This window comes from Phyllobates terribilis, unplaced genomic scaffold (genome assembly GCF_046119375.1).
Source record: "Phyllobates terribilis strain yellow unplaced genomic scaffold, ASM4611937v1 Scaffold_8__6_contigs__length_399053987, whole genome shotgun sequence".
Lineage (NCBI taxonomy): Eukaryota > Metazoa > Chordata > Amphibia > Anura > Dendrobatidae > Phyllobates > Phyllobates terribilis.
In genome coordinates, this window is record NW_027362768.1 from 272590304 (window position 1) to 272610177 (window position 19874).

At 44.9% G+C, this 19874-nt stretch overlaps 1 protein-coding gene across 2 annotated transcripts; it reads left to right on the forward strand.

Annotated features, from left to right (window-relative positions):
* The first annotated feature begins 598 nt into the window (after positions 1 to 598).
* On the forward strand, positions 599 to 15552 carry DDX17 (DEAD-box helicase 17). 2 transcript variants are annotated; one of them, XM_073644237.1, is made up of 13 exons: positions 599 to 841; positions 4586 to 4721; positions 6076 to 6172; positions 6344 to 6477; positions 6715 to 6780; positions 6869 to 7010; positions 8548 to 8708; positions 8891 to 9063; positions 9155 to 9265; positions 9342 to 9403; positions 11250 to 11309; positions 13845 to 14081; positions 15009 to 15552. In XM_073644237.1, the coding sequence occupies exons 1-13, from the start codon at positions 816 to 818 to the stop codon at positions 15416 to 15418; spliced, it is 1815 nt and encodes a 604-aa protein (XP_073500338.1). In that variant the 5' UTR covers positions 599 to 815; the 3' UTR covers positions 15419 to 15552. The 2 variants fall into 2 exon arrangements, with proteins under 2 accessions (XP_073500338.1, XP_073500339.1); XM_073644238.1 differs by lacking the exon at positions 15009 to 15552 and adding an exon at positions 12132 to 12247 and having other exon boundaries at positions 601 to 841; positions 13845 to 13966.
* Positions 15553 to 19874: the final 4322 nt, after the last annotated feature.

Genomic DNA, 19874 nt, shown 5'->3' on the forward strand with positions numbered 1-19874 from the left:
GCTGCAATCTGTACACATGAAGTTAGGGGAAAAAAATTACAAGCATGCTGCTCCTCTGAGCTCTCCCCGCCCCCTCCCCTCATCAAACATGTCCCCCCCCCACTCATCACACACCACCACTATCCTGGCCAAAGTGATAAAAATACTGTAGTGGCAATGCAATCATTTCCTGCACTTTTACCGATGATCACCATGACATAACTTTAAGTCATTTTGCTGGAACCCCTTCCCGACCATGACGTAAACTTACGTTAAATGTCATAAAGGGGTTAATAACTTTGTGTTTTGTACACTCAGTATAAGTTCTGGTTGTTAAAACAACAAAACAGGATATTGGTTTACTAAAGAGCTGTTGAGAACTTGGCAGAGGGCACTGCACTCTCCAGCAGGCTCAGCAGAGGGCGCTGCAGTCTTCAGCAGACACAATAGGAGGCCGCATTTCCTTCTGCGTCATTGACAACTGGAAACGCCTACTTAAAAAGTCATGGTTACGAATGACGTCACGCGGGAGGCTGTCTTGTATTCTAGAACTTATCTACGCATTCCGCCGGAAGCTTTTACTGATTAACCGTGTAAGTTACGCTACGTAAACAGCGTAGCTCCATTTCGCGTTAACGACCGTAGAAAGGGAAGACGACGGCGGCCATTTTATGCTGGCGCGCTAGTAGAGGACAGCTGTTAACGCTCCACGTCCTCAGTTCCCGTGTTTTAGCCTGAGAAGGAAAGGATAATCGTCCTCCTTTTTCCTGCGAGTTGTGTGACGTACGGCAGACAGGCTGTTTCCGACACCTTCATCGTTTTACGGCGACGGCAGAATGAGGGGAAGCTTCATGGATCGTGGGTGAGGATCGTGTCCTCCGCTCTCAGTCACAATGGGTGATCGTTCAGTGTAGAGGCGGGCACACGGCGTCTGTTATGGACCATACCCCCCCCTCCTGAAGGCCAAGTCCACACGTCACAGATACCGCACTGCACATCCGTTACAGGCCGATACACACAACTGCGGTTCTCAATCTGCCATTTGTACAGTGTGGACAGTATTCTGCCTGACAAAGCGAGGAGCGGGTTTCTGGTCTGCAGTGTGGTTTCGCTGCGGATTTCACCCCATTTCATGCTTAGCAATGGAGCAGGTTGAAATCGTGTTCAAGTGGCATTGGCTGCGCTGTGTGAACAAGGCCTGAGGGACAGTCTACAATGTTTCCATGGCTGCCGTAAATAAATGTGGATGTGATGGACGTGTGGAAAGTCTCCTGGTCTCTGCTGCTCATCTGGAATTAAAGGGCTTTTCCCACTGAAAAGATTAGTCTGCTGCGCTGTGACGGCGTGTGCGCACTGTGGGCATTCCCCCGTATTTTCCGTGTAGTTATGTGACTGCGTGTGCCTCTGGTCACATGACCGCGGTCATACAAATCGCTTACATGTGGATCGGTGACCGACCACTCGCGATGTGACTGCAGAGGATAGCAGTACTATTCCCGGCCACTACATGGTGTGCAGAGCTATGTCCCTGCGGCCCCCTCTATCAGCTGATTGTTGGGGGTTCCAGGAGTCATTGTCCCACTGACCTGATATTGCTGACTTATCCTAAGGCTATGTGCCCACGATGCAGAAATTTTCCGGAGCATTTCTGCATGTCCTTGGCAGATAAAACACATGCGGATTTTACACGCGTTTTTCCTTGAGGATTTGCCATGCGTTTTTCCAATGCATTGTATAGGCAAATCCACATGCGGAAACGCACAAACGGGCATGCTGCGTTTTTTTTCCACACCTAAGATCCGCACAGAACTTGCAAAATGTCATGGGATAAGCTGTACAATGCGTTTCTGCTGCATTTCCGCACTGAAAAAACGCACCAAATACGCACATAGCCTAATATGCTTTCACATTGCGTTCTGTGTGCCTGCCGGGGCATACGTCCTAAAATTCACGGCAAAACTGGGTCCAGACGCATGCTGTGACGGGGGCCATAGACCGTAATGGTGACGGCAGAGCGAACGTGAGCTCAGTCGTGCACTTTGTCCTGGAGTGTGCGCCCGCAGGAGGCAGACACTTAGATGCAGCACTCCTAAAAAAAAAAAAAAGTGCACTTCAGAGCTCACGTTCGCTCTGCCGTCACCATTACGGTCTATGGCCCCCGTCACAGCATGAGTCCGGACCCCGTTTTGCGGTGAAATTTAGGACGTATGCCCCAAAGGGGACGCAACGCAATGTGAAAGCACCATAAGGCTAATGAAGAAGGCTTCCCCAGCTGCAGTTTTTTTTAGAAAAACAAATTGTTCTTCACTCGGGTCCAACCCTGAGTCTCCTCCATTGCTCCCAGTGTGTGTGTGTTACTGGCTGCAGCCAATCAGAGAACTCAGTGGCTTGCGGTGCCTATATGGGTAGAGCTCTTGATATCGCTGACGGTGCTGCAGACAATTACAGACACCAGGAGCAACAGATTAGGCACTGAACTTGAGAAGTGTGGGTAAAACTTTTTTTTTTTTTTTGTAGCAAAATCGCCAGCAGATGGGGTTAATGTTATAGGATTAGTACGCTGGTTCCCCTAATTGATCTCCGTCGTACTGATGGCCTGCTCTATGGCCACTCCTGACCTATCACTGTGCCACTGCAGGTCCGGAGGGCCAGCTGGAGTCGACCAGTATTAGGCACTAAAGGCACACTCCAGCAATCCCAGCTGGCCTCTGTACAGTGCTTCCAAGCTGAGCTAAAGAGGTTTTCTTGCATCATTGTCCTGTATTGGCCTCTTCTGCTTTTCTGCCGCTGCTTTGGTCCTTGTTTGCTGGCTGTAGCCATGACATCATGACTACAGTACACGTCAGCCGATCACTTAGCTCCTTGGCTGTGCCCATGTGGACAGCACAGCCGCAGCCAGTAAACAAGGACAGGATCAATGGCAGAAAGGCCACATTGGACCTGAGGAGGGTGAGTACCAGATGATTTTAATCTTGTACCGGCTGATAAAGGGCAAAAACAATAACCAGAAAACGTTTTCAAAGGTTTGCTGTAGACTTAAAGGGAATCTGTCAGTAGGATTTTGCAGTGCAATCTGAGAGAAGCATGATGTAGGGCAAGAAACCCTGGTTCCAGTGATGTGCCTTGCTCACCTGCTTGGTGCCGTTTTTTTAGAATACCTCTTTTTGTCTGATGTAGATGTAGCAGAGCTAACTCTTCTGCTCTGTGTATAATCTCACCCACACCCCTGATTGGCCGCTTCCTGTGTACATTGTTAGCAAGCTGTCAATCATGGGTGGGGGCGAGGTTATACACAGATTAGCTGGACTGCTCTGCATGTGAGACCTGGTCCTGCAGTGATGATCTTCTGTTAATGAAACACTGATTGTACTGAAACTACAGCACGTAGCCTAATGAATGACACATTCCTGGAATCAGGCTCTCTTGACCTAGATTATGCTGATCTCATAGATTAAATAGAAAAAAACTACTGACAGATCCCTACAAGGTGTGTGTGCAAAAAAATGCTAAAAAGACTCTTCATATCCATTTTTATTGTAAAACAATTTGCTGCCCATATGTTAAATTATTCAGCCTTTTTGAGTATTTTTCTTCAGCTTCAAGTTTTGAAAAATGGCTGGTTAGAGACAATAATATGCATGTGAGTACATTGAAGTGTCTCATGTTGGAAAACGCCCCAAACTAGGCATTTTCCAATCAAAATGCTTGAAGAAAAACCCTTCATAATCGCTTTAGGGAACCAAAAACTCCTCCAAAAACTCACCATGGAGCGTTTCCTGAAATGGTTTTCAATAGAAAATGCATCATTTTTGACTGCCTCAAATAACTGTGTGCATGTGCCCTTAGCTCATACATGTCAAACTCTGGCCTGTGGGCCAAATCTGGCCCGCAGGGTGATTTTATTTGGCCTGCGACACCAGAACCACCACCCCTATGTGGGGCTCATAATACTGTATGGAGGACTATGTGGGGCCCATTATACTGTATACTAGTTGGCCCGCGACTTTGTCAATTTTTTCATTTTGGCCCTCTGTGTCTTTGAGTTTGACATCCCTGCCTTAGCGGGACATTAGTGTGTAGTTATTGCACGGACGATGACCCAGAATACCCAGCACACATCTGATTAGAGATTTAGCTGGGAAATTAGACATTTTTTTGCCTGACTTTATCATCTTCAGTGATGCGTGTGTCGGTCTGTTGGCTGAGCCTGCTCGATAGGTAACCTATGTTCAATATCCAACAAGTAATTTCCTCTTTTCCCTTGTATGACGCCTCCTTCTTATAATTGGGCAATGTCATGCAGAGAAATTTGTGTAGCACAATCTGCGAACATTGCAATATTCTCCATAAGGAATCTGAAATTGATGCATGAGTGTAGGAAAAAGTTTCTGGCACCCCAGTATTTGCCCTTTACTACCCTCATTATGTACTGCTAATCTGGACCCTGCTGGTCCGGACCAGGGGGCACATGCGTCACACCCAGCTCGCACTTGGTCATCAGTATCAAAGTGTTTATAACTCATTTAAGACTGATCACTAAATGTATTCATTAACTATATTTTACATTCCCATTAATGACTTAATGTCTCTTTGTCCACTAATGTAGAGCTGGTGGCTCTCGGTTTCCAAAATTTGGTAACCCAGGAGAACGTCTTCGGAAGAAACGATGGGATTTGAATGAGCTCCCAAAGTTTGAGAAGAACTTTTACACTGAGCATCCTGAAGTACTTCACATGGCAATGGTAAGTAAAACCCAATATCTGCAGCTTGTGACCTTTTTGAGTCCTTTTTTATTTTATTGGTTTTATACTGCTCTGAAGGTGACTGCTACCAATAAGTGAAAGTCCAGCAGGACAATAGACAGTGTTATATGTGTGGTCATAGGTTAGGAAGAGTATTATAGATTAACTAGTATGGTACTGAAAGCCAACTGTCTAGGACAAGAGTATAATACCACTGAGTTGTCTGAAATTGGTCTCAGCAGCCGAGATGTGAATCAGCGCATGCGCCGCCAGAGGCGGCCATTTTCCCGAAGCCCACTGCAGGGAAATCAGTGGTAATTGTGGGGACTCAGCTCACAGCTGACATTTTATGAAAGTCCATGGCCCGCAGCATTGCCCCACTCCTACCGCCACCAGCTTCCTGCAGCAGCGACCCTGCCTCCTGTGACCCCCAGCTCCACCGCAGCTGCCACCTACTGCAAAATCGGAATATAAGACGCACCACCATTTTATAAATTTTTATTTTCCTCCCCAAAACTTGGGGTGTGTTTCATGGTCCGCAAAATATGGTATGCGTTTAAATCGTACTTGGCATGTCGGGTTAACTTCTTTTTTTCTTCTTCTCTAAAGTCTCTAATTTTTCAGTTATCACTCACTAGGGGATCTAGACTAGCTGCTTTGGTATTTCCTAAGTAAGCTCACAGAAATGGCTGTTTTTTTCCCCCTCTTTCTAACACAGAAGCAGCAGCATGTAGTACATTTATACAGCCGTGCTGAACATGACTAGAAAAAAAGGCAAGAGTCGCACATCCAAATACTAAACCTCCATCTATAGCAAAAAGCAAAATTTAACAAGGTTCTTGGTAAACATTTTGATTTGAATGTATAAGCCTAAAGCTACATCACAACCTCTTAGTAGGCCCCTAACCGTTAAAGGGAACCTGTCACATGAAAAAATGCTATTGACCTGTAGATATGGGGTTAATCTGCAGGTTAATAGCGTTCTGAACCTGCCCAGCGCTGGCACTTAGACCCCCGCTGCTGTAAGAAAACGAACATTATTCCTCCCGGCAGCGTTCAGGTTTCAGTCACCTCTCTGTATAGAGAGCAGCAGCTGTAACCGCGCCCCCGGCAGTGACTGACAGCAGCTCAGCATTAGACCCGGCTGTCAGTCAGTGCCAGGGGCGCGGTTATGGAAGAGTAAGTAAAGTCCGGCCAAGTATGTTATGCAAAGGGTGTCAGGGTCACATATCCCTAAATTCTTATTGTTAGATCTTCCTCTATATTTTAATCAAATGTTGAGAAGTTTTCCATAATAAGTGCTTATTTGTGTAAAGGCATACAGTTCCTGTTATTATATTCTGTTATTATACAGCATGAAGTAGAAGAACTGCGCAGGAAGAAAGAGATTACAGTCAGAGGGATAAACTGCCCCAAGCCTGTCTATGATTTCCAACAGGCTAATTTTCCACGTAAGTTGTTTTACTTAGTCTTTTTTCCTCCTTTTTCCTTTTTTTTCTTTTTTTTATTCCGCACTTTAAGGAGTTGTATGGTGACACATCCCTGCTACCACTGGTAATTAGACTACTACATACAAGATGTATTACTGGTGTTTAATATTGGTTTATTTTCTCATTCTGCAGAGTATGTTATGGATGTTATTATGGATCAGCGATTTAAGGAACCCACCCCTATCCAGTGCCAGGGATTTCCACTTGCATTGAGTGGTCGAGATATGGTGGGAATTGCACAGACAGGATCTGGAAAAACACTTGCGGTATTTATTTTATGTTCTAAATATTACAGCTGAAAAAACATCAATCCCTCATAAGACATGCTTGCACTCAGAATCAAAATGCTTTGACATTTCTTTAAAAATCATATTAAAGTAAAATGTGGTTGTCTGTTTTAGGGAAAATAATGCAGTTATGTTATTCTGAAAAAATACCGATGTCTATTTAACTGGCTTTAAAGTCGTCTGATTTCTCAACTATTAATTTTTTTTTTTCTAAAGTATCTGCTGCCCGCAATGGTGCACATCAACCACCAGCCTTATCTGGAGCGAGGGGATGGGCCAATCGTACGTAGTAGCTCCCTTGCAATATTTGTAAATGTTAATTATTTTTTTTTCTGTCTCTAAGCATTGTCTATGATTTTGTGTGTTGCAGTGTCTGGTCCTTGCACCAACCAGAGAATTGGCTCAGCAAGTACAGCAAGTAGCGGATGATTATGGAAAATCATCTCGCCTGAAGAGCACCTGCATTTATGGTGGCGCTCCTAAGGGTCCACAGATACGCGATCTTGAAAGAGGTAATGTTAAAAGTGTAGTCAGAAAAATAGTATTAAAGGGAACCTTTCATTAGATTCATGCTACTTGAACCACTGGCAGCATGAATTAGCCTGGCTGTGTGATGTATGTTTTTTCTCAGAACCGCTGCAGTGTTTCAGAGTAACTTAACTTTGAAAAGCTGTCTGGTGACTATAGGGAGAAACCTGACTAGTCTAATGTGGTCCCTGGCCGGCTTCTCCCCACCACAGTTGAATGACAGGTCTCTCATATGTGTGTACATAAGGAGAGACCTACCAATCAACTGGAGCTGGTTGGGGAGAAGCCGTCATCGGACTAGTCATGTCTCCGTTCAGTAACTGGACGGCTTCTCAAACTGTTTATGCTGAAACGCTGCAGTGTATATACCAGGCTGCAATTGCGTAGTCAGGCTCAAATAGATGCTACCCGTCATTTGGGCATCATGAGCATCACAAGTTTGCTTTTAAAGTATCTTCTATCTGGAGACGGCTATCTTTCCTGAGCTGCCGCTCTGTGCTGTGTCCTGTAGTTCAGATAATGGTCACATTAAGATTAACACCAATTTTTAGTGGCTTTAGGGTATGTGCACACGATGCAGAAATGAAGCAGAAAATTTCTGCATCATTTCTGCATCTCCCTGGCAGAAAAAACGCATGCAGATTGTGCATGCGTTTTTCCTGCAGAATACATGCGGATTCACATGCGTTTCCGCATGCAGATTGACAAGCGCTTTCCAGGCGATTTTAGCATCACCTGGAAAGTGCTTGAAACTAGGTCACACTATATAAATCCATGCAAACAGCATGGATTTATATAGTGTGACCCGAGAGAGTGTATATACTTACCTCCGATGGCCCGCGCTGTCCTGCTTTACACTCCGTTCTCCCGGCTGCCGGCAACTTTGAATTGAAAGACCTGCCGACGTCAGCGTCACGTGACCTGTCACATGACTCTGACGTCAGCGCAGGTCCTTCAACTCACTGCAAGTGCCGGGAACCAAGCAGGAGCGCTGTGCGAGCCGACAGATGGTAAGTATATATATATTTTTTATTTTCTTGTTTTACAGCTTTTTTAATGGTACCTGGGTGTGGAGGAGACTCTCCTCTTCTCCACACTCGGGTACCATCCGCACATTAGAACGCTCCAATAGCACAAGTACAGATGCAGTCTTGTGGAATTGGCGCGTTGTAATGCAAGTCAATGGCGGCGAAAACGCCGCGTTTACGCAAAATTAATTGACATGCTGCGGATTTTTGAGCGCAGCGTTTACGCTGCGGAAAAATCCGCATCATGTGCACAGCACATGTGGATTTCAATTGGGGAACATTGCTGCCCTTCTACCATGCGTTTTTCATGCGTTTCCGCGGCGTTTACGCAACTGCAAAAACGCCGCGGAAACGCATTAAATACGCATCGTGTGAACTCAGCCTTAGTATTTTACAACTTTTCCTGTAACGTTTTCTTTTTCCACTACTTATACCCACAGAGCACCTGTTAGGTTATTACAATACACTAATTGCTTTTCTGTCTTTTGCCAAGGTGTGGAGATTTGCATTGCCACTCCAGGCAGGCTCATTGACTTTCTAGAGGCTGGGAAAACTAATTTGCGGCGCTGTACCTACCTTGTGCTGGATGAAGCTGACAGAATGCTTGACATGGGTTTTGAGCCACAGATACGCAAGATTGTAGACCAGATCAGGGTACTTTTATGTATATATTATGATTTATTGATCCACCCCCTATACATTTTTTAGAATTTTAGATCTCTACCTCAATTATTGGACTCTGCCATTATTGGCTTTTGTAGATGTCTTGCCCCAAAATCCTGAAACTGTTTTGTCCCTTTAAAATGTAATAATTGAGTCAATTTTATTTTGACTAGCCCGACAGGCAAACGCTAATGTGGAGTGCCACGTGGCCGAAAGAGGTGCGTCAACTTGCTGAGGACTTCTTGAGGGATTATGTGCAGATCAATGTGGGAAATTTGGAGCTCTCGGCCAATCATAATATCCTTCAGATCGTTGATGTCTGCCAGGAGAATGAGAAAGATCACAAGTAAGTGTGTTTGTGTGTGTGGTGTTTTTTTTTATACTTTTTATGTTTTGGGTTCTTTTTGTTGTTTAAATTATATTTATTCATTCTTTAGACTTATTCAACTGATGGAAGAAATCATGGCAGAAAAAGAAAATAAAACTATTATATTTGTAGAAACCAAACGTCGCTGTGATGATCTCACCCGCAGAATGAGGCGTGATGGGTAGGCCACAAAATGACTGTTTGGTTTCTTTTCCACTTTGCCCTTAAAGTGCTTTACTTATTGCATATACTTATAGGTGGCCTGCTATGTGTATCCATGGGGATAAAAGTCAACAGGAGCGAGACTGGGTCTTGAATGGTAGGTTGCTTTCTGATGAATAACCTATTTTCCTAAAGCAATTAATCCTGACAAATGATAGTCAAGACATCATGCACCATTATACTGTTATTATGCACCAAACCAGCCCAAAATGGGGATATTTCTGACTTTTCAGTAGGATTCTAATAAATTATAGAACGATGATTGAATAACAAATGCTTGTTAGTGTCTGGACGTGACCAAAATAGGCAAGTTTCAGTGGCAAAACTTAATTCTTTTTAATCAGTGTCTACAATACTTTTATTTATTTATTTTCTAAATCCGAATGGTCTAAAGTTCTGTATTAATTTAAATGTTTATTGATGATTATAAAAAGCTTCAAATCCGCTGCTTCTCCTTCTCTTGAAACCATTGTAGAGTTAAAGGCTATGGACATGTTTGACAGGGGAAAATTCTTTTTACATATGTTCAATTTTAATTACTAAAAGGTAACTACTAAATTTCAGTCTGCAATTTTTAGTCCTTCAATCATTTACAGACCCCTGATATGTACTTTGAAGCCTGATCCAAGTTTCACATTTTTCTCTTTTGGGAGTGTCTCTCCCAGTAATATAGGCTGTATGTGAGGTCCGTGTGTCTAGGCTGTCAGCACAGCTCCAATACTGTGCTCTGCTCCCTGTCTATAGCCTGCCATCTCCACTCTCAATAAAACTTTACATTCTTTCTCCCCTCTCTCTACTGCAGATCTGTGTACAGTCCTTTACCCCTCCCTCATCCTATCCCTAAGGCCTCTTTCACACGTCCGGATATTTCCGGTACCGGAAATGTCAGTGTGTGTGGTACTGTGTGCCACATCAATATCACACTTACCGGTGCCTGGGAATCAGTGGTACAGTTAGCGCTGTTTCCAATTGCCAGGTGCTGAACGCTGCCCTCATCATTGTCCCCTGCTTGCGCTGTGATCCGTGCAAGCAAGGGACAATGATGAGAGTAGTATTCTGCTCCTGGTGTAAAAATGAGAATAAAATTAAAATTATTTTATACTCACCTGTCTGAAGATGTCCCCCGCTGTAATCCACCTGACTGCTCACCCAGAGGAGCCAGGGAGAATGACTCGCTGCAGCGAGCGAGCCCCGGAGCTGTGCTGAGCTCAGTGAGTGACAGGACACCGCTCGCTGAGCACAGCTCCGGGGCCTGCTCGCTGGAGTGAGTCATTCTCCCTGGCTCCTCAGCGTGAGCAGTCAGATGGGTTACAGCGGGGGACATCTTTGGACAGGTGAGTATAAGGATTTTTTTATTTTATTCTTATTTTGACACCAGGACCCAGCGGGAGCAGACTACAACTCTCATTGTTGTCCTTTGCGCTGATCGCAGCGCCGGCAGGGGACAATGATGAGGGCAGCGTTCAGCTCTTGGGAACAGCGCTAACTGTAGCACTGATTACCAGGTGCCATTACGTGTCGCACTGATGATACACAGATGACATCCGTGTGTAATCACTGTTCATTTATGAGGGACGTTTTGAGCCCGTGCTGCAAGGGAAAAAAAACTGACATGTCAGCGTGTTTTGCCCACAGAAACACGGTCCGTGGAAACACATGTGTACAGACCCATTCATTTGATTGGGTCTACATGTGTCAGTGTCTTCAGTACCTGTGGAAACGGACACCACACATACTCAAAATACTGACGTGTGACACGAGCCTGATGTTGAGAGAAGGCAGGGGAGCAAAGACAAAAGCTTTGGACTTCTTTTTAATTTTTTTGACAGCTGAAATTAACGAAGACTATTTAGAAAACTGCTTAGCTGTGCATCTATGAAGAAAATACATGGGAAATATTAATGTAGAAACACTTGTAACTGTTTAATTCTTTGCATCTACAGAATTTCGCTCTGGCAAAGCACCGATTCTGATCGCTACAGATGTGGCCTCGCGGGGTCTAGGTTTGTAACACTACAGGTTGAATGCAGCTGATATATTCCATAACAGATAAAACTATAGACAGATGAAGCTTCCTCTAAGATCACATAAAGACTGATATTATGTCCGTTTTCATCGCTAATATTTCCATCATCGTTAGGGATCAAATAGGACCTCCTATTATTTATAGTTTAAGGTTTGTTTTACTTAGGTTGCTTAGCCTTTTTATATAACATGGGAAGTAGGGTATATTATCTTCCCATGTGTTTTTTTTTTTTTTTTTACCTTTCTAGTCAGTGCCCCTTCCATGCTCTTATGAAAAAAATCAAACCATAAATTAGTCTGTTTCTTGTTACTTACAGACTTTCTACTCTTTAGTTTTATTCTATTATTCTCCTACTTTATGGAAGGATGAGCCTGATTTTAGCATGTTCTATATGTATTACTGAGGATTGGAGAGTTTGCTCCTGGTGGAAGTTCACCATTGGCTAAATGACAAAACATTATCCTGTTCTGAAAACTTCCTGGTCTCCTTCTCCCCAATGGAAAGGTGGTTCACTAGTGTGGGACAATATGTATTTTTCCAGTGATTTGCCACAAGTACAGTGTAGGAACCCTAGGGCCTTCAATATTCGTTACGTTGCCTTCTTTTTATTAGTGTTTGATACTTCAATGCATGGCTAGCTGCTGTGTATGAAATTTTGCCTTAGGTGACAGGTAAGTTTTATTATTGATGATGAAGTCATTCTGCTCACTTTAGGGATTTTATATATAAGTTATAAATATAACTTTTTAAAGTAGTTTGTAATATTAAATCTTATCTTTTTTTTGTTTGTTTTTGACAGAGGCTGCAGATCACTCTCAGTACAGGGCCAGCTGCCTGTCGAAAAAAGAGGGAGATGAACACTGGAAGCTGCCCCGCTAAAAGGGCACTGGCTTCTTACACTCTTCCCTCGCAAAGGTCTTGTACTGAAGAGGCAGTTTTTGGGTCTGCATCTCCACCCCCTAACTTTCCCACTCTACATCGGGGTGCAAAATGTGTGCTTTCCACCCTGACAGCTGAGATGGGTCTACACCCCTTTTCCCTATGGCTGCTGGTATGATGCCATATTCAATAGAAGGACCACCTTTCTAGAAGGGAGATCACCTGGTGCTTCCCACTATGCTATCTGCTGAGCAACTGTGGGAAAGTTCCAAGCCAAGGAAGACTTGGGAAGTCACTTGGCTTTCGAGCAGAAGAATAGCCCCTTCTGCTGTTTTTTTTTTTGTTTTTCTACAGACTCCTGTGACTTCCTCCATTTCCAAATGTATTAGCCCTCCTCTCTATCTTAAAATGAGCTAGAATGCTGCAAGGTATGTTTAGTTGGCTATTATCTTGGTGGCCTTAATGCCACCTAGATCAACTTTTTCCCTACATACATCTTCCCAGCCTGAAGAAGCCCACAATTTCAAGCAGCTAACCACTTTTTTTTTTATTTTTTTTACATGATTTTTCCACAAAGCTAAAATGGCCTGCAGCATTCCTAAATAATCTTCCTGTAATAAGAAACAGACCTATACGAGGCCACTATTTTGTTATTTGTCATGGTAGTGGGATGGGCATACTACACTGTGGAGCTCCCCCTTCACAGTTTCTTGTTAACTTCACCGCAGATGAGTGGTGGCGGATGGGTTCTCTCTTTGCATATTAACAGGCTCGCTGGAGTTGGAGCTGGAGCTAGTGGTTCTCCCACAGAAGCATCTAGCCAAGCCAGAGCACGTGTTGGGACCTCTTGCTGCGCCTGGACAATTGATGCATGCTCCCTGCTTCGGTGGCCCTGTGTCCATGGATGAAGGCGGTAGGACCGCTAAATGCCAAAAGGATGGGATTAGCAACAGCTGGTTCCCCACCTCACTGAGGGAGTGTGCATCGGTCCGGACAAAAGCTCACCCGAGGATGAATCCCATGGAGTAGCTCGACTTCAGCTCCATAATAAGGAACCAAATGATTGTGAAAATGTGTGCATTTACATTAAATTCTGCCTTTATTTCTCAGAGGGATTTAGTGTGAGCATAGAAGTTAGCTGAAAGGTTTAGAAAATTGGTCATACACAGAATTATATATTTTAAAAAGTTTTGCATAAACCATATTTCTGCAGTTTACTGCAGGTGTAGATTCACACATTTAATGTCTGTAAATTTACATGTCTTTTCTTAGAAAATAGTTGTCCCTTGTTAAAGTAGAATTTTGTCAAAATAATAGTATCCTGTCATAAGGTTTACTTATTAGACATGTAGAAGTTTGATCAGAAGGGGCTAGTCATAAAATCCATAGACTTTCTTAGAATAGTCATAGTAGAGGGATCTGATTGTTGATTTGTTGGTAATTTTTTTTTTTTTTTTTTTTACCCCCTTCCCTACATCTTTTTATTTTGTCTTCTTTATTGTGTGTGGGGTTTTTTTTCTTGGTGTTATTTTAGTTCTTACCTAAATTCCCTAACTTTTTTTTTTTTTTTCTTGTTCCTTTCCTCGATTGTATTTTTTTCCTCAACACATCAATTGTCCTGATCACTGAACAGACGTGGAAGATGTCAAGTTCGTCATTAACTATGATTATCCAAATAGCTCTGAGGATTACGTGCACCGTATTGGACGTACGGCTCGTAGCACAAATAAAGGCACAGCGTACACTTTCTTCACTCCTGGAAACCTTAAACAAGCTCGTGAGCTGGTCAAGGTGCTACAGGAAGCTAACCAGACTATCAATCCTAAACTGATGCAGCTGGTGGATCATGGACGTGGTGGTGGTGGAGGAGGTGAGTGTTTATTGTGCTGATAAGATACATATTTTACCCCCGATTCCAGTGATGTATCACTTAGTTTACTGGGTGCTGCAGTTATGATAGTCGTTTTTTTCTGATGCAGTTCTAGCAAAGCCTAGTTGTTGAGCTGTGTATAACCGCGACCATACCACAGCTTTCTGTGTACATTGTATAGTGACAGATCTGCTACTCAGTACTGTGATGTGGTTGGACTTGGGTGCATGAGGACAATTGTCCTGTACTGATTCCCTGCTGATAAAACACTGATTGTATTGAAATGGCAAAACACAGTCCAGTAAGTGACACATTGCTATAATCGGGGTCTCTACTCTTACATTATGGTGCTCTCAGTAACAAAAAACCTGGTTGCAGATTCCCTTCAAAGGGGAATCATGATTCCAAAGGGAATCTGCCACCAGGTTTTCGCCATCTAATCTGAGAGCAGCATAATGTAGAGGCAGAGACACTGATTCCAGTGATGTCACTTATTGGGCTGCATAGTGTAGTTTTGATAAAATCACTAGTTTAATCAGCAGGAAATGATCACTAGAGGACTAGTAAACCTGCTGCCAGGTATTCCTCCATATTCATGAGCTCTGTATAAGCTCAACCACTAGCAGCTTTCTACCAATATACAGTGCACACAGAAAGCTGCCAATCAGTGGTGGCGGCGGGGTTATACACGGCTCAGCATTCAGAGAACTGAAGCAGATAAAACGGGGATTTTATCAAAATGACAAGCAGCCCAGTAGGTGATACATGACTGGAACCGGTGGTCTGAGTCCTGACTTGATGCTGCTCTCAGATGGGTAGCAAAAACCTGGTGACAGATTCCCTTTTTTGAGTAGTTTGTGTTTTTATAATTCAGATCACTTTTAAAAGCAAAGAAATTAAATACTCTGACTGCATCCTTATTTTTAGGAGGCCGATCTAGGTACCGTACTATTCCAACCAGCAATAACCCAAATATGATGTACCAAGAAGAATGTGACAGAAGAATGCGTGGCAAAGATGGTGGTAGACGTGACGGCCGAAATAATCGCGATGGAATGGCCAGCAATGGAACTGGAAGAGACCAGGGTCGTCCGGCTTATGGTTACGCAGGCCAGAGTTCCAACTTCCAGCCTAGCCAGTATGGCTACGGGCAGAGCGCGTTTACAGCGGGGGCAGCTGCCAGCTATGGTGCAGCAGCATATGGCCAAGCACCACAGCCGCTGATGTCCCAGCAGTTCGCCCCGCCCGGTACTCCTTTATTGAACTATATGAATCAAGCAGCTAGTTATCAGTACCCACCCCCTCCCCCACCTCCTCCACCCCCTGCTCGAAAATGATTCGTTAATTGGTTCACTTTTATTTTTTTTTATTCTAGTTTTGTTTTGCAACTTGTTTATTTTTAAACTGAATTTCATTCAGATTTGTTTTGTCAACAGCAAGAAATCGAATATGACTAAAAAAGTTTAATCTCCTAATGCCTCAGCTTCAATTTCCATACTGTTGACATGATTTTAGGACCATGATTTTCTAGTTTTTTTGTTTTTTGTGTGGAGGCCTATGATAGGGGAGATGGCCGTGGATAAGGCTAGTTGGTCTTCTGTTTTATGTGTTAAAACATCCCTTTACCTCCATTTATCGATTTCCATCTGTGAGACATTCAGACATTTGATGTTTTGTATAAAAAAAAAAAACATTTTTTTTTTCTGTTAATTCATTTTTTCAGGTAGGTAACCAGTCCTGACAACGAGCACATATGTTCCCTCTTTCTGCTGTTATTTATCCCAGTGTCTATTTTCACAGTTCATTACGTACATTTTGCCTATTTTTCACCCATCTCACTGCTATGCCAAGCTGCCCACTATTTAGCTTGGTCACGTTTTATTTTTACGAAGCTATACTGCCATAGAGTTGCGGCATTCACCTAAAGCTCAGGTGATAACAGGGTGTTGGTTTTGGAAACCTATTTTTTTTTTAAAGGTAGGTTCTTTCTCACTAGAGTGGGTACATCTGTACTGGTAAAGAGCTTCCTTTTAAGATTTTTTTTTTTTTCCTTTGTCAGGTTTTTTTGTTTTCTCCCTGCTCACAAATGACACATTCAAGCAATCCTATTGCCGGTGCAGTCTTTGTTGCTTTGAGAGTGCAGCTTTGTTCCCATCTCACACCAATTCCATGATTGGTACCATTTGGTTTTTGTAAATAAACATGTCTCAAATTACGACTGTTTGCTTTTTTTTTTTTTAGTAAAAAATAAAAATGTTGAGTAGGTAAAGGGTCAGAGCTGTCCAGCCTGTAATAAAGCGTATAGTGCTGTATTTATATTGACGACTACCTAGTGGATAAAATAAAAATAAGAGTTACTCTGTCGCCTCATTGGGGGACACAGGACCTTGGGTGTTATGCTGCTGTCCACTAGGAGGCGACATTATGCTTATCTGAAAAAGATAAAGCGTGGCTCCTCCTCTGCAGTATACACCCCCGGACGGCATCAGCCTGCTCCAGTTTTTGCTTAGTGTCGCAAGGAGGCACGCCTCAGACCTTCACTCGTCCCTCGCTTCAGCACGGGATTACAGATGAAGAAAAGAGGGTCTCTTAAGAGACACCTGGCATGGCTCCTTCCTCTGCCCCCTACTATGGGGTGCACAGTTGAAGTTGAGATGGCGTAACCTCCATGCTGCTCCTTCTCTGGCCCCTCGGGTCGGGCTCGAAGTTGAGAAACCCCCCTCCTTCCCCAATTCCCTCAGTCTTGGTCCGAAGTTGAGGCGAGGACAAAGCCCCCTGACAGGTGACAGCGGCACCCTCCCTAATCCCCCCTGGGGGTATTAGGTTGGGACACCATCAGGTAGGGCCTGGACGGCAGCATCTGCAGCTCTCACCAGCCAGCACACCGCAGCCGAGGACCAGCAGCAATACAGGAGCCCCAGTCTGTCTGTGGGACCCTGCAGGAGCCGGGGGGAGTGCAGGCAGCCATGGCACACACAGGCCTTCACAGGCTCTGTACCTGCGGCAGCTTTTCATCTCAAGCGCCTAAGGCGGACTCTTCAGAGACCCCCTTCCACTTCTGTCCCCACTGCCATTCTGCCTTTCGATCCGGGAAGGGGGGGGGGGGGAGGACCGGTTCTGATCCGTCCGTCCCCCGGACTACCGTGCTTGCCTGGAGCCCTTTTGGGCATGGAAAATAAATTTACACCGTGGCTTCGGCCTAGCCAAAGCCGCCGCCCATTTTCCACCTCCCCGGATGACGATTTTGACTCACTGCGGTGTCAGACGGGGCGGATCTAGGCTGCAGGGCGCGCATCTCCATAGCAACTGTCACCCTTGCAGCGTTCCGCCCCCCTTCTGCTTCATCTCTGCAAGCAGGAGAAGAGCTACGGAGGCCATAATAAGCTGCAGGACGCATACAGGCCAGCCAAGTCTCCGGGGAGGCACAGGACCAGGCTCTTTCAGCGCTGTTCACAGGGGCACATTGGTGGGGTAAGTTCAGAATCTGAGTTACCTCAGCTGTGATTTTTATTACTCTGTATCCTCCTCTGCACAGTTAGCCCTCTTGCATAGCCACTCCAGGTGCACTAGGCCGGGCTCAAAGTCTAAGAAAACCAGGCAGGACTGCTTTTATGCTTTCTGTACAGTCTGCAGTAATGCTCTTCCCAGTGGCAGCACATATCCGCATTGCAAGGATTGTATTCAGACTACTGTGCCAAGTAGCCCCTACCAACCCTTCAGTGTCTAATGCTAAGCCGGAATGGGTCACTCAAATGTCACAATCTATGACACAGTCCATAGATAACATGACCTCCAAATTGCTTCAGGCTCTGCAAAGCCATACCTCGACTATGAATGCTACCCAACAAAGGGAAAGCCGGACTCAGTCACATACTGACCCAGGCACATCCATGTCAAGGTCAGGACACAAGCGCACCCACAGGTCACGCTCATCTGCGTCATCCCATAGCACACGGTCATCCCGGTCTAGGGAGAGATACTGTAGTCCCAGGTCATCTACACAGTCCCCTACCAGGGACAGACATTATATTTCTCCGCACCAATCCCCGTCCAGAGAAATCCCCCATTCTGGGTCACCTAGGAGACTCCTTAGTGATACACAGGAGTCAGAAGGCATCTGCGATTCTGACTCAGACAAGGAAACTGATGGATCCCTAACTCCAATCCCACCTAGCAATGCAGCGCTAGTTGAGGACATAATCTCGTCCATACATCGGGTGCTGGACATCTCTGATCCGATCCCGGACGCACCACAAAATAAGATTTAATTTGAAGGAGCTCTGAACCCACCTAAGGTTTTCTTGGATCATCCAGAATTTAAATCTATTCTCACAAAACAATTCTCACAGCTTCACAAGAAGCTTACCAATCGCAAGTTTCTGGAGGCCCGTTACCCCTTTCCAAAGGAAACCACCAAAGAATGGACAGACCCACCAGCAGTGGACCCCCCAGTCTCCAGGCTGGCAGCACAGACACTTCTTTCACTGCCAGATAGCTCAACCCTTAGGGATGCAGCAGACCGGCAGGTAGAAAGTATGGCTGTCTCAATCTGCGAAACCACAGGGGCCTCTCTAGCCCCCATCGTTCGCTTTAGTCTGGGCAGCCAATGCCATACTGGCTTGGGCAAAGAACTTACAAACTGGCCTCCAAGCTTCTGCCCCTGAACTGTCGGACCAATCAGTTCAGATAGCAGTTGTGGCAGATTACATGCTTCATGCAGCTCTGGATTCTGCAAGGGGTGCAGCGGGGGCAATATCACACGCCATAACAATTCGGCGTATCCTTTGGCTGCGTGAATGGAAAGCGGACGCAGCCTCAAAGAAGTCCCTCACGCACCTTCCATACCTCAGTGGTCGACTTTTCGGTAAAAGCTTGGACACGATGATATCCAATGCCACCGGGGGTAAGAGTACCTCTCTTCCCCAACTGAAACCCAAGCGCAATTATAACAAGCGTAACCAAGCTCGCTTCCGATCCCTTCGGAACTCTTCTGGCTGGTCCGTTTCACGGCCACCACAAAATAACAGCCGCTTCACACGCAGGGAAGACTTGAGGCCGACACAAAAGTCAGACAAATCCTGGCAGTCAAAGGCAGGCCACTCAAAATCAAAAGGAGGAAAATCTAAGAATTTCTCCTCATCATGACTCACGGACTCAGGAAGACACCCCACCTGTAGGAGGCCGACTTTTACTCTTTCATCAAGTCTGGCTACCTATTACAGAAGATAGGTGGGTCAGGGAACTAGTGTCTTCAGGATACAAAATAGAGTTCACTTCCGACCCACCAAACAGACTCCTTATATCTGTTCCCCCAAAAACGCCAGTAAAAGCTCGTGCCTTCCACCAAGCGGTCTCGTCGCTTCTTCAAGCACGAGTCATAATACCTGTCCCCACAGCCGAGCGCTTCCAGGGGTTCTACTCCAATCTTTTCGTAGTCCCCAAGTATGGAGGAGGGGTACGCTCCATACTAGACCTAAAACAACTCAACAAATATGTACGAGTCCGTCACTTCCGTATGGAGTCCCTCCGGTCAATCATTGCATCCATGGAAAAAGGAGAATATCTCGCCTCCATAGACATACAAGATGCATACCTGCATATACCGATTGCACCTGCCCATCAGAGATTTCTCAGGTTCGCAATCAACCAGGACCACTACCAGTTCGTGGCTCTCCCGTTCGGACTCGCCACGGCTCCCAGAGTGTTTACCAAAGTCATGGCAGCCACCATGCACGTCCTACACTCCAGAGGCATAGTAGTCTTTCCATACCTGGACGATCTTCTCGTCAAGGC

Excerpts from the sequence above, each read along its gene's own strand:
- DDX17 (XM_073644237.1), top strand. The coding sequence starts at position 816 with ATGAGGGGAAGCTTCATGGATCGTGG. Across the intron at positions 842-4,585 it reads GGAAGCTTCATGGATCGTGG|AGCTGGTGGCTCTCGGTTTC; the intron begins GTGAGGATCGTG and ends CCACTAATGTAG. Across the intron at positions 9,404-11,249 it reads GCGAGACTGGGTCTTGAATG|AATTTCGCTCTGGCAAAGCA; the intron begins GTAGGTTGCTTT and ends TTGCATCTACAG.